Raw genomic sequence first — 15310 nt, 5'->3', positions numbered from 1 at the left:
GCTAAAAAGAGTGATGAGAGGTGGGAAAATACTGACTTCTCTGTCACAGGCATTTGATTGAAGACGGATCATCAGCAAAACTGACCAAACTGTGACATTGCTTCGTATCCTCCAGCAGAAGTCTGCAAGTAAAATCATAGAAATGCAGGTAGTTAAGAGTGGACTTAAGGAGAGGTGACAGATTTAGGTCATGCATTGAAATAAATTGGCGAGGACACAGAAGAAATTTATTGTAAAATTAACCAGGAAAGAAGGTCCCCTAGAGTTGGGAATATAAACCCCACAGGAAACAGTTTTGAACCAGCTATGTGTAATACTGTCCTCATTAAAGTTTTGAAAAAAGAGTTTGCATAAAGCACATAGCAAAATTATTAGGTTTGCAAATGGCTTTAAAAACTTTGAGTTAATGGAATGCTGATTAGAATAAATTGAAAGAATACAAATATTAATATTGTTATGGACCAATTCAAGTAATACAGCTAGGGATTAAAAATTCCAAGTGATTCCTATCAAAAAGGGGTCTCAAGGGGGGGAAATCAGAGGGGGAGAGGAACCATGGGAGACTGTGGACTCTGAGAAACAAACGGAGGGTTCTAGAGGGGAGGGGGTGGGGGGATGGGTTAGCCTGGTGATGGGTATTAAAGAGGGCACGTACTGAATGGAGCACTGGGTGTTATACGCAAACAATGAATCATGGAACACTACATCAAAAGCTAATGATGTAATGTATGGTGATTAATATAACAATAAAAATATAAAAAACAAAACAAAAAAAAAAAGGGGTCTCATTTTTCAATTCAATTCATGGAAGGATCGTAAGGATCAAACAGTGTTGTTTCTTGTCCATAACTTCTGATCCTTCCACAATCTCACTCTCCCACCTTTCTGAACTCATCCCATATCAATTTCCCTTTCTACTGAAACACTCATTATATATGTGACCACAAATACTTACGTGATCCCAAGAATTTCTATTTTATCATTTCTAATCATATTAGGATTTATCTCAACTTAAGTATTAAATGTCATCACTGTTAAAAGATACTATATTAATGTATTTTGTATTTCAAAACAAGAAATAGAAAATCAAGATGGTGGTGAGGGTCATGTAAGCCAATTTTTGCAGATATTTTAAGGAAATGTAAAATAAACAGGGTCATTTCAGATATATCCAACCAGGTCTTTATTAGACCAAAAAAGGCCAGTCTAGATGGATAATATAACTGCATATGCAGTATAATTTAAAAGATATGAAGAATCCTAACATCTGTGGCTCCCAGCTTGCCTGCCCTACCTCTCTCCCTGACTCACAGACATACATTTACTTTGGCTTGTAGAAACGGTTTTTTTCCCACCAACCTCCCCTCGCCTGAAATTCTCAACAATAATTTTCTCATTTAGGAGAGAGGTACAGTAATTTATTCAGATAAATCAGTATAATCTGGGAACATAGACAAGTTTTGATAGGGAAGAAAAAAAGGAACATCTCAATCTGAGCATATGAGTTTGAAACACTGAAAGAGGAAAATGAGTTGAAATTTGGGAGAGATGCAACATGAGGGGACAAGGAAGAAGGAGGAAATATGATTTTTCTTTGCCTCATAAGTAGTCTTTCCTAGACCCATAAAGCCTCAAATAGCAAAAGAGGTATCTATCTGTTAGTTGGAACTAGAACAGATGTGGTTTTCATTTTTTAATCTTGTATGGCAAATCCAGAGTATCCATTTTTAATATTTTTTTCCTGAGGAATGTATATGAACTTGTCTTATTGATTTAAATATTTTTGTTTTTCTCTGAAAGTAACATAGTAACTATAAAATTAGTAACATTTACCTCCCTGTAGATAACATTGGTTGCATTTCTTTTTACTAAAAGTTTATAGATTCTTGTGTTGAAATACTATTGTTTTAGGCTACATCTAGTAAATCCTAGCTGTAAGACTACTACTCAACTGGCTTTTCCCTCCTAAAAATTTGCCTGGATTATTTCAAGATAAATTAGATTTAGAGCTTCGGTTATACTGACCTGTAATTTATGGATGCGTATATGTTTTTACTTTGTAAATATAGTTCATTTACCCCTAAAATGCAAGGCAGACGGATGGGGACTTCAGGAAGAGCCATTACGAAGAGCACCAGTGTGAGTGGGGAGATGTACACACTGGAGCATAATGACGGCAGTCAGTCCGACACGGCTGTGGGTACAGTTGGAGCAGGTGGAAAGAAAAGGAGATCCAGCCTGAGTGCCAAAGTGGTTGCCATAGTGTCTAGAAGGAGTAGAAGCACATCCCAACTAAGCCAAACAGGTGAGTGAAGTGAATCCCACTTAGACACCTCGAGTTCTTGCTGGAGAGACAAAAGTGGATCCTCGTGCTATGGCTTGTGAGTGATTGTACAGTGTACTGATTCTTCTTTGCAAAAGGAAGTTTATTTTCCTGTCTCTGAAAATCTGTTACATGTGTGTGTTTATTTTTTTTTTCTGTACAGCTGTCTAACCGGGTATCATTTGTCAATCTGTAAAGTGGTCAGATATTTTCCATAAGTTAAAAAAAAAAGTAAAGCCATGTTTATAAATATGCAAGGAAATGCAAAGAAGTATTAAAGAACCAAATTGATTTATATGCAAGAAAAGCAACAGGATTCTCCTTTTCAAAATGTTCCATAATATAATTACTTATAATATAGGCTCTATATTTTTATAGAAAAGAAGGTCAGTTGTGCAACTTGAAATATAGTCTTCAAGGTACTGTATGAATATAATTATTGAACTGTAATTTTGTATTTTCAGTGCAAGTTAAAAAGCCAGCAGTTATTTTTACTTTAGAAAAATGGGTCAGTGGATTTGTGCAAAGAATGTCTTAATACAAATTTGAGTTTCAGATATTTTCTACTGCTTATAAATCTTAAAAGCTTTATGTCCTCAAGGTATATAGAAAAAAAGCAAACACAGAAAGGAGGATGGTTATTTCTGTATTACAAAATATTTTTTAAATTGCCCAAAATTACATAATATTTGATCAGACATATTAGATAATTCATCACTATGCTCAGTACTATGGAAAACTAAAGGTAAGTGAAATATTGAATTGATTTAAATTGTCAGCACTTGTTTCTCCTGTTATAACCATTGGCTCCATATTTTTGTTCCTTAGCAGCAAAAGTCTTATAACAAAATTCACTCATGCCAAAAAAATTTCATGATATTCTTTTTATAGTTACCTTGGCATTCTGGAGAGTATTTTAAAATGTGCATTCTAGTGGACATATTTACAGATAAAGGTAGGAAATTGAGCCATCGAAAAACTGAACTAGAGTGCACAGCTATTTCAACAGAGTTTTTGTCTTTCTGAAAATCATAGAAGGAACCTAGATTAGCTAGTGTCTCTGTAATGGATCTGCCTCTATGCCATCCCACTAAGATGAGCTGTTCATTGTGAAGGAGAATCTTTTCTCTTCCTTAGGGTCAGACTTCTTCCTGAGGAGGAGACATTGTTCATTTGTGTTGTTTGATTTGTCTTATTTTCGATGGTGATGCTTCTTGGTTTTTGGTATTGATGTAATGATAGTTTACAAGGTGAGATTTGGATAAGTCTTTCACCGCCAGATTTGAAAATCTTTCATCACTTAGATGAAATGGAAATGTTCTTTGATGAACCAGTGCTTCCTGTGTGAGGTTTGGCAGACAGCTTATTTTCTTAGGCTAACTCTTCATAGTCTCTCTTATTTGTCCCCTGTAGTTAGTTCCCTCTCTATCATTCACTAGTTATGTAGAATTACATTTTCTTAGAATAAAACACAACAATAATTTTACACAGGAACTATACTTGCTACACAGCTTTGCAGGTAATAGGTTCAAATGATTGTCATTGAAACACTTAGCCTCTTTGCTTTATTAATTTAAATTTTATTCCATTTATGGTCATTGTTGAATTTCAAATAATATTTACCTTCAGAAAAGATACATTGTTAATAACATCCATGAAATAACCTATTTGAGGAGATTAGGTTGCAATGTAAGGGACCAAAAAAGACATTGGATCACAAAGCCAAGCTAACAAAACAGTTCTATTCCAAAGTGACTCAGTGAATCAACTTTTACTTCATCTCTGTAGGACTCAGTTTGCTTATATACTGGGTGGGTTGGACTAGATGTCCTCCTATGAACTTCCCAGGTATAAAGTTTTATGTCTTTTTTTCTACATCATAATTTTACCTATTATTTGATAACCTATTCTCATTCTTCTCGATCTTTCTAAAGCAGATGACAAAGGGTGACAAACCTCAGTCATCATGCCTCTTTGTCTCAGTGCAAGGCCTGGTTTTTCTCCCTGTTCTGTCTTCTACAAGTGATATGGAGAGGAAAACAGCCTTACTCATACATTAAAACAAGCTGTGTATTCTGTGGAATAGAATGTGTTACGTGTCATGTAAATGTTTAATTATTTTAATGTGGGAAAAAAAAACTAATTGAGCAAGGGCTTCTCTTCTAGTGAACCTCTAACCCATACAGCCTGGGCTTCAGCTTCTCTCTCCTCTACCACGCAGACGACAGATAATCAAGAAAATGTGAAGCACTTAGAAGTAAAGTTTAATCAACTCTTTTTAGAACGATTACAAACACATCGCTTTTCTGTTTTCGTTTTTATAGCCTTTTATGTGCTCAAAGGAATATATTTGAGTCTTTGAAATCAAGTAAAATTTATTTCATCAAATTGAAGAGCATAGTAAATTTTATACACACATATACACACATATTCTCACATATGTATATTTACTATGAAGAGTATTTACTATGCTCTTTAATTATATATATAATTATTCTTATATATAATTTACTAGTCTCTTCAATTACATATAATTATTCTTATAGGATATTTCAATTATAAATAATATTAATATTTCTAAATCACCTTTACCACACTATTTATTCATAATGAAAGTAGGAATAACTTCTTTAAATATGTATTTTTTAGTAGGAGAGTGACATAAACAGGACATTTCCAATAACTCTAGGTGTTACTACTGGTAAATGTCTTTAAGCAATCACATACATAGCTAAAAACCTATTCAGTAAATCATAGCTGAATTAGATTGAGACGTGAAGTAGTGAAAGAAAGGAAAATTATAAGAAAAAGCTCCTGATCTAGCAATATTTTGGAATTGAATGAAGCTCTGAGTAACCTTAGGGCTAGGCTTTAGAACTCAAGGTAGATTTTAGCTTAGGTTTAGAGGCCCAGCCTGTGCAGTGTGAGGATTTGGTCCCTCACTCATAGACTAACTATATGACATTTCCCCAGTGGTAATCCCCTCCTGACTTATAAATAAAGGCATTTTTGAGAAGGGTTTATACATCTGTGAAGGATTATCCCTAAATAACACCCTTGCAATTACCTATAAATGTAAGGTAATTATTAGTATCATAAGAATGTGTCTAAGTTGAATAAACCTAACAACAAATTTACATTCTAGAGTTTTTTCCATGCACTTTTAAGTTATATACATGCATGGGTGTGTACATATAATTTCACTTCTTTATTGGTCATAACAAACTTAAGAAGTACCATTACATTTATTCCCATTTTGAAATTGGAGAAACTAAGGCATACAGTGATTAGGTAATTTACTCAAGTTCCCATTGTAAGTGATTGGCCCAGAATTTAAACCCAGGCTTCCAGGAACTTAACAACTGTGTAAAAAAGGAAGAGTTTGAAATAAGGTTCAACAAACATTTAAGCACTATCCTGTTGGTAATGCATGACAGACACTGTACCAGGCACTGGGCTAGGAACTAGGAGTACTAAAGAGATGGATGAAACACTGTCCCTGCCTTCGAAGATATCAAAGTAGAAAAGGGTGAGTTACATATAAATATTCCAGCTCAGAAAGGGCAACTATCCAATTATCACAGTGGTACAGAGGAAGCACAGGGTGATTCACTCTCTCGTGCAATCTTGAGAGGCTTCCTTGAAGAGGTGAGACCTGTGCATTAAAAAATAAATAGGGACTATTATACAGGGAAGCCCATCCCAGGACAGAGGGAACAGCACACTGATAAAATATTGAAAATGGTGAGTGCTTACTCCCCTGGGAAATGAGTGCATCCTAAAATCATATGCAAGATTTCTTTAATGGATATTCCTCCTCACTGCAAGAGACAGGTCACCTCAGGACAGATCTTAGATCAAATAAGCACTGTGCATCTGAGACTATGATTTCTGCTTAGAACTTTTAGCTTTTATGGAGAAAACATCTATAAATGTAAAATAACATTGGCTTTATCGTCTAGAAATTGCTCAGATTACTTCATCTTATATTATTGAATAACTGTATCTCCAGTACTACACCAGCCACAGTAGGTATTTCAAAATTAAAAGTGTCCTCCCCAGTGGAAGGAAGTTATTCACACTTGAAATAAACATGAACCAAGGAACGAGATGAGATAATATAAAGCAAGCACCAAAATGTAGTAAACCCATGCCATTTATGTATGTTACCAAAAGAAGTGGGAAATCAGATTGGTCTAAGATCTGTGTCTCAGGATGAGAGCGCATGCAGAATTGGTAAATAATCATGGCCTAACTATTTAATAAAATTGTTATTTATTACATCATTAACAGCTGAAGATGCTTTATTAGATTAATATGTTAATGATTAAAACATTGATTAAATTATGGAAAATGTTGCAGGATTGTTTCATAATTTTCAAACAATTAAGAGTCAATTATCATGTACTAAGAATGTACTAAAAAAATCATTTGTTTCTTTAACGGTATTCTGTACCTTTCTAAAAATTTTCCCCTATCCCAAATTTCGTTTTCCTCTGTCTAATCCTTTCCTTCAAGACCCTGCTCAAGACCCTCTAACTCTCTGAGTTGTCCGCTGTTACTCCAACCTTTACCCCAGTACCTTTTTCTCTGAATTCCTGTCAGATCAAGCTCTCTGACTCTACTGTCAACTTGCTGCAAACACAAAAATTTGGGGGCTATTGCCATGAGCAAAGTAATAGGTATATATTTTGTAAGGAAACATATCTCACATGGACATGGATAAACAAAAATTTCCGTGACTTGCAAATGATGCACACTCCTTCTGAGTAAAAGAATCTCAACCTGTACAAAAAATCCCTTCCGGTTACATTAAGCTCCTCGCATATTCTTCCTCTCTTTTTGTCCACAGCAAGGCTCATGGAGCAGGGCCTGGGTTCCTACAGGTTCCACCCTGGCCTATAAGCCCTGCAGAGCCTTCCCTTCTTCCCGATCTGGCTGGCACATTGAGCGTTATCTGTTTTAGAGTTAGGCATTTACAAAAGACAGAGTCACTACTGCCTTCTGGCTGCCTATATTCCTGCAAAAATCCCTGAAGCAAAGAAACATAAAATAATTTTGTGGAAATTATTAAAAGGCTAATAATTTTGTGGAAAGGGGGAAGGAAAAATACGGGGGAAAAACACAAATATATATACATGTATTTATATCAATAAATGATCCCAGCCCACAGACACTGTTGGGCAAAAGCAAAGATATATGAAAGGGCTATAGTGGGAAATACAATTAGAAAAAAAGATGAGGCCAGGTCTTCAGAAGCCCTTTAAGGGACTTTGCTCACTGTTTGATGGAGACATTTTAATCAAGAGAATAGAAGAAACAAAGCTGTGCTACTGGAAGTTTAAATGGAAGCCAGGTGTACAAAACCAGGGAGGGAGCAAGGAGGTCAGTGTGGGGCTAATAGATGAAATGACAGATGATGATGCAGGGAGGGAGAGAAGGAGCTATGGAAATGGAAGAAATGAGCTTACTCAGAGAAAAGAATGGACTGAAGATGAAATTAAGAGAAGACAACGTGAAATGCCTTTATTCAGGAAAAACTACTAAGGGAAGAAGGAGAATATGGAGAAGTGGGGAGGGGGAGCAGGATCCAGAAAAAAGAATGAGGAGTAAAGATGAAGAGAAACAGAGTCCTAAGGGAGGAGAGAATTTTATAGAGAGGCTGGTGAATCCTATAGAAGGATTGAAGAGGCTAGGGAATGAGAATAGACCATTGGACTTGGGAACCAAAGCATTCTTCCTGACCTTAAGTTTGAATAGACTAGTGAGGTGGGGGTGAGGATAGAACATGCCTCGGGTGGGGACGGGATTCAGCCTGGTCCAGAGCCCATCCCACTCTCCATTCCATCATTCATTTCAGCTTTCTCTCTGTAACCATCATCTCATCCACACCCACTTAATTACTCCCCATCGGATGGGGTTCTTGTCATGGGTGGAAGGAACTAGAACAGCAGAGACTGGGTAAGAGCCCAGGGACATGGAGGTAGAGGGTCTAAAATGTGTGTGTGTGTCTGTGTCTGCATCTGTATGTGTGTCTGTCTCAGAATAAAGGAGATCTGAGCGTTTTTCCAGGATGAGGTGTGGAAAAGGCACCTCTGGATGGAGAGTTTGGAAGATATAAATACCAAGAATTTTAATTAACAAAGTCCCAGAGAACAGAGGGTATAATTCAAGGACACCAAAGTTATTCTTGGAGAGAGGGAAAGATGCTTCTCTCCCTGAATTTGATAGAAAAGAGGAAATGGTGGGGATCCAGAGGAGTACACAATGGGAATATGAAGGCTGCAGGAATTTGAGTCAGAGGCCTTTGATCTTCTCCGTGCAAATGAGGCGAGAGCGAATGGACAGAGTGAGGATACAGGGTGAGGAATGTAGTAAGAAATGAATAGGATAAAAGTACTGCTGAGCAACTCTGGAATTCCAGCTGAGTTTGGATAGTGTAAAATCTCTGCAAGGTAACTTTAAAATGCAGTTAGCAGGATTTGCAGGGATCTAGTTCATGTTAGTTTTGTTTCTTTCAAGACTGTCATCCCCTGCTGTGTGCAGCTCCAATGTCCGCACCATGATTTCTGAGATCATCATAGGACTCTTTGAAATCATACTGCCCATCTTTAAGATTCTGAGATAAAATTTGGTTAGATCTAGATTATTGTACTCATTTTGGAAATTCACCTGTCTTGGGCTGCCATTTACTACTTAGTTTGACTCTTCTCAGTATGAAGATTTGTCTCATTGGAAAAAGTTGAAGCTCTGCCCTCTCTCTTATCTATTGATATTACCTCTTCCTAAGGAAATGAGCAGATCTTTTTCTTATTCTTACTCAGAATACGGGTTAAAAGGCACTTTTTTGGCAGTTTATCTCAATGAAATTAATTCTTTCATTATAATCATGGAAATGAAAACTTTCAGAAGGTTTATAGTAGAATTAAAAACTATATGGTGTTCAGTATCCCACAAGATTATAGAGGCAGAAATGTAAGTATTCTAAGAAGTTTTAGGTAGATTTATATACGTTTGATTTCAAAATAGCTTAATAAGAGTTAATAAATTTCCAATGCATATCACACATTTCTCAAGAAGAAATCATAGATGGAAACTTAACAAAATTACCCTTGTTCCACTGTCAAGAAAATAATACACATGAATAAAACTGTAACTATAACCCATTTACACCTAATGGGATAGTGCTTGAATGAGTTAATTTCCCTATGACTTTAGGGCATTATTTTAAAATTCATGTGGTCCTTAGACAATAATCATGCCAAGAAAATGTCCAAGATATTAAATCCCCTGCTGCTAATCTTTTTCCAATTTTCTCCCCAGAAGCACACGGGTAAAGCAAGTCATAAAATGAGTCAAGTGATCACCAGCTTGGACTTCATAATTTATTTACCTCGGGAAAATGAATGTCTTATTTTGCCATAGGACTTATTTTGTCTCCTTCCAACCAATCCAGTTCACCAAAATATTTTCTACATTTTATTTTACTTTTTCTAAAGACTGTATTTATTTGAGAGAGAGAGTATGAGCAGGGGGAGCTGCAGAGGGAGAGGGAGAAGCAGACTCCCCTCCGAGTGGAGAGCTTAACAAGGGGCTTGATCCCAGGACCCTGAGATCATGACCTGAGCCGAAGGCAGATGCTTAACCCACTGAGCCACCCAGGCACCCCTGCATTTTAAGTTTAGTGCAGCTTTGTGAAGATTCTAAGTCTTTTCCTTTATAAAAGTAAGTTGTAGCTGCAGGGAAGGAGGGCTAAGGTGTTCTCTTTAAACATTTTAAGAAATGTTTCCTTGGCTCTGCAAAGGATTAACAATGAAAGCAAGAAAGTTCTCGCTTGAGAATTTTTGAGAAAGTGAGAAAGGATAGGTGTCCCCCCAAAAGTTTCAGACATGGAAAGCTATATTTATCAAAACCTTGCTGAAATCCACATCCCTTGTCTGTGCCTCATTTATTTGATTCATTTAATGGCACAAGAAAAACATTCTGAGGGACATAATGTTTCATGTTCTTTGTTTCCTGAATGCAAAATCATGGTGCCAGAAATGATTCTCAAGTCTGCAAAACCATCAGATGAATGTAAGCATGGGTTCTTTTATTTACTGTTGCTGTCTCGCCTAGGAATTCACTACTGTGAATAGGGATTCAATTCAGCTATAGTAACTCCTCTTCTGAAGAGATGCCCTAATAAGGATTAGTAGTTTCAAGCACATACCAGCTGCTCTATTTTTGTTCTTTTCCTCACTCTCAACTATAAATTCTGAATTTGGCTAATATGTATATACACTTTTAGGTTGATTTGTCAGAAAAAAATATTTATTTGAGTGGAATTAATTTTTATAATTAATTTGTGTTTAGGATGTGAAGGAGGAAAGGAAACTAACATTTATTAAGGGCCTTCAAAGTACAATCCTAAGCACTCAAATAATTATATATGGTGATAATTATTGTTAATTATACTAAGATAATTTTTAAACATGAGATCAATTTCAGAATGGGTGTTATAAAATATTTTGGGTAGCTCAAATGTAATGAGAAATGGGTCTGATTATTTTTACTGCAGATGACCATTTTCAGTGCATCCTCATTTAACACAGGGTGATTTTATATAGAGATTTTTTTGCTCATTTATTTTAGTAATATTTTTCAGATTTTTAAGCACAGAAAAACAAAAAGAAAATAAATAAAATTCCTGCAATGCCACCACTAATAGCAAGTTCACTGTGAAAATAGTAGTATATTATTAGCTAATCTTTTTATGCATTTGTGTTATTAATATTGATAAAATCATCAGCAGTGACAGTTAATATTTATTAATTACCACAATGCCACCCGGTGTTTAATTGCTTTGCATGTATTCATTTCTCCAGTCCTCAAAAACCATCATAAGATGCTATTATTATTCCCATTTTACAGATTCCATGACTTGCCTGAGGCCATGCAACTTTTAGAAGTTGAAGTAGAGTTTATGTTCTTAACCACTTCACTATAACTCCATTCAAATCCATGGACACACAGAGAGATGCTTTTATTATATAGCTTTTAAAGAATATTTATAGATTCATAATATTTCATTTTGTTCTGTAATACTACCATTTTTACTTTTAAAAAAATGTACTTAGGAAGACCTCTTAGGACACCATTGCGGAAGGCTTGTACCAGGCTAGATTTGGAAAAAGCTGGATGAGTGGGAAAGTGATTACAGTCTTTTGTATCCCAGAGTCTGTTGGCCAGTAGGGAGGAGAGGAATGTCAGGGATAAGAGTGCCTCTTGCCATTTGCTGAGAGAGCGACTGCTGGGCAAGGATATTATTTGTCACTTCTGGCCATGCTGATGTTGGGGCAGTCGTTGGTTAGGTTTTTAAGGCAATTGAGGATTATCAGTATATAAATGGAAACTGGGGTCAATGAATGTACTTAGGAAGGAGGGTGCAGAATGTAAGGACAGAGGATCTTGAAGACTCCAAAAGAAAACGAAAATTTAAAGGCCTTTTTGAGCCTCAGTTTCTTCAATTATAAAATGGAATAATAAATGGTACCTACCTCAGAAGACTGTTGTGAGAATTAAATGAAAACTTATGTTGACACTTTAGCAAAGTACCTGGCATATAGAAAGGGCTCAATAGTAATACCGACTTAGTAATTCTTAGTAATCTTAGTAATTCTGAGAAACCAAATAAAAGGGCAGTAGGAAGAGAACAGATGTTGGTGACATCATTCATGAATGGTGCTGAGAGGCATGTTAACCCAGCCAATGTTTTTCTCTGCTCATTATGTGTAAAGTGGTTAATGGAATACAAGTTCTTAAGGTCTAACTGTAGTTCTTCTCTATCAGTGGTTCTCAAAGTTCCTCCTGTCAAGTCTCCCTTTGAGAAATCTGTCAGCCCTGCCCTCAGGAAATTGTACTTGGTCACATAGACCACATTGTGCACACACTTAAAGGGCATTTATGCATATGTTTATCCTGTGTTAGGCATAATCTGCAAGAGAGAGTGATCCAGGGTCTCTCTTAGGCTGGCCCTCCCTGTGCCCTATTACCCAGTCTTTTCTATACTAGGTCAGGGGTCAGCAAACTCTGACTCAAAGTTTGTTTCTTATGGCCCATGAGCTAAGAATGATTTTTCAGTTTTTTTCAAATGGTTGGAAAAAGTCGCAATAAGAATAATATTTTGTGACCCATAAAATTTATATGTAATTCAGTTTTGGTGTCCATAAGTAGTTTTATTGAAATACAGCCATGCTTATTCATTTCTGTGTGGTTCGTGGCTCCTTTCATGCTACAAAGGCAGAGGCCCTATGGACCACAATGTCCAAAATATTCACTATCTGATCTTTTAAAGAGGTTTCATGACCTTTGCTCTAGGCCAAGAACTTAGTGCCTATAATGCAGAATACAGAGGAAGTCATTAGAGAACAGTGATCATTCCTATAGTTACCTAAACACATTCTCTGCTTCTCAGAGTTAGAAGTTAATTACTACAGGGACTTTCAGTCCCCCTGCCTTATTCCTGCAGTGTTGATATGTATACTATGTGCCTATTGGCGTCATCTCTCACTAGACAAAATGATTTTTTAAAATGAAGGCTTATCCACCCCCCACAATGATAAGAATCTTCAGCTCTTCAACCTTGCTCTAAAAATTGATCCTCGATTTAGCTGCTTACATAAAGTAGTGAAACCACTTCCCCAATTCTAATTTTCCCAGTTGGGAGCTCAGGGGTTGTGTCTGTTATTTCAGTGATGATTACGTCCCCAGAATTTAGCACAATGCCTATACTAGGCACACAAAGATTTTCTTGAATAAATGAAACTTTTTGAAAGAGATTTCTGTGTTCTGTCTCTTTCCTTACAAAGCCACTTAGTCCTCCTCACATCCTAATCTGAATTCTACCCCCCAGGTCCCCCAAATTGTTCTTGTTAACGTCACAGAAAGTTCATAGACATGAATTTGATTTGGATAAAATTTAACTTAACTTATAAGGTCACAGGTATTGTGCATATGAAACCAATAAGATGTGTGTAATGGAAAATATTGGTAAAAAAAAAAGGTCTACTTGTTATTTGACATGAGTAAATGATTCTTATTTACTTCCCATCTCTCACATATGTAACTTCATTTCTTTCAGTGCTCTGGCCAGACTTGACTTCCTTGGGTTTATAAAACACAATTTAAAGCTTCTTTCTTTGCACCTTAACAGGTGCTAAACCCTCCACTTGGAAAGTTCTTAATCTGTCACCTTGCTTGTCAAAATTTTTCTCTTCATTCAAGCTCTGTCCAAATTCCAACTTCTTATCAGGGCTAAAAGTGATTCTCTGAACTCCTCTAAGACATTTTTTGGTTCTCATGTGGTGTTTAAATACTTCTCGGCCCCCATAAATATGTGTAAAGGTCTTGTCACAAGATGAATTTCAAAGTTACTCAAAGGTAGTAACTAAGCAACAGGGTTGTTGTTTTTTTTCTGCGGGGGAGGGGGGCAGTGTCTTACATGACAGTGCCTTTAATGAAGAAGATTCTTGATAGAAGTCTACTGGATGGGTATGATGTATGCTCAGTCAGAATATCATGCTCAGATGGTAATTAATTGATCATATCGTGGTATTTCATTTAACATTATGGCATGCTGTTCTTAGTGGGTAAATTTTAAAGGCAATTTTTCTTCTATGTTGGCTTTTACTATTTTTTAGGAATTCAATACATCTTAATTTTAAAAATTTTAACAAGTTGAAGTGATTTTTCTATTATTTTCCTGCCTCCTTTTCCCTTTCTTTCCCTTCTAAAGCCCCTGGACATTGATCTGGATACATTTTACTGGATAATTCCACCCTTTTGCTTTTAGGTTTTAACCTTTCTATAAACAACAAGGAGATACTTATCATTTTAAGGTTTTGAGACAGTAAATGAATTGTTGTGATAGTAACTTCTTTACCATTATAGTAACAAAGTAACATTTTATTAGAAAATTACTGAAAGATAAAATTTGTATTGATAATGATTGATAAAGATATTACAGTTTTCAGTGCCCTCTTACATATATCACTTCATTTAATAAAAGTCTGCCAACCTTGTGAAAATACTTAAGAAATGTGAAAATGTCTATTTTTTTTTTTGGAAATCTATCTTTTCTCAGGGATAAAGACAAAGGATACCTGTCATATGGATTTACCATAAACATTTTGCAAGTCAGCTAGTGGGAATTCTTATGTGGAAAATAAAACTTCTGATATCAGGCCAGTACACTGTGACTTATTAAAATAATCATTTACATTGTAAGAATTCTTTTCTTATAACTAAAGAATGTGGTACACACAATGATTGTCCTAGTTTTAATGATGCTTAACAGACTTTATATTCTAGGACTACAGGAGAAATAAATCAGTATTCCAGATTCAAACTCAGTACCCTAGGATGTTTTTGTATGTTGAAATAGCACATTTCTTTAGCTTTTAAGTTGAAACTATAAAACTTATGACAATCAAGGAGTAAATAATCATATTATGGTTAGGAATGTTTCAAATGAAAAGAGTTATAAATTATCTGTAATATATAAATAAACATATTTGTAAATAAACATATAGTTGCATTGTAACACTTTGCCGTTATGTAATGAAGTAGAAGTATATTAATTAGGAAATATAAACAAATCAATTAATATCTTAATTTAATATTTTTATCACTCTGAATTTGAAAATGTAAGAAAGAATCTTTGATCTGTCTACCTGAATTATGGAAACTGAAAACAGATGTAATGCCTCTAATGAGGGAAGGTTCTTGAAAGGAAAGCCTATTGATCAGAAATCCACAAGAAAATAAATTCAAGGGATGTTTAATTGATTCTGTATGGTTCAACCTGCTACTAAAAATGCCAATTCCCATTTACAGCTTCTATTTCAGGAAATTCACCCAATAATCTAGTTGTTTTTTAAAAAGGAAAAGAGAAAGAAGAAAGGAAGGAAGGAAGGAAGGAAGGAAGGAAGGAAGGAAGGAAGGAAG

The 15310-nt window shown here is 35.7% G+C and overlaps 1 protein-coding gene across 1 annotated transcript in view; it reads left to right on the top strand.

Annotated features, from left to right (window-relative positions):
- RIMS1 (regulating synaptic membrane exocytosis 1) overlaps positions 1 to 15310 on the top strand; it is a 490811-nt gene that overhangs the window by 421873 nt on the left and 53628 nt on the right. Inside the window, exon 23 of the mRNA XM_021693604.1 lies at positions 2070 to 2305. Coding sequence (XP_021549279.1) covers positions 2070 to 2305 — 236 coding nt within the window. The remainder of the gene's footprint in view (positions 1 to 2069; positions 2306 to 15310) is intronic.

This window comes from Neomonachus schauinslandi, chromosome 8, assembly GCF_002201575.2.
Source record: "Neomonachus schauinslandi chromosome 8, ASM220157v2, whole genome shotgun sequence".
NCBI lineage: Eukaryota > Metazoa > Chordata > Mammalia > Carnivora > Phocidae > Neomonachus > Neomonachus schauinslandi.
The sequence above is the reverse complement of the archived record's forward strand: the minus strand, read 5'-3'. Positions and strand labels throughout refer to the sequence as shown.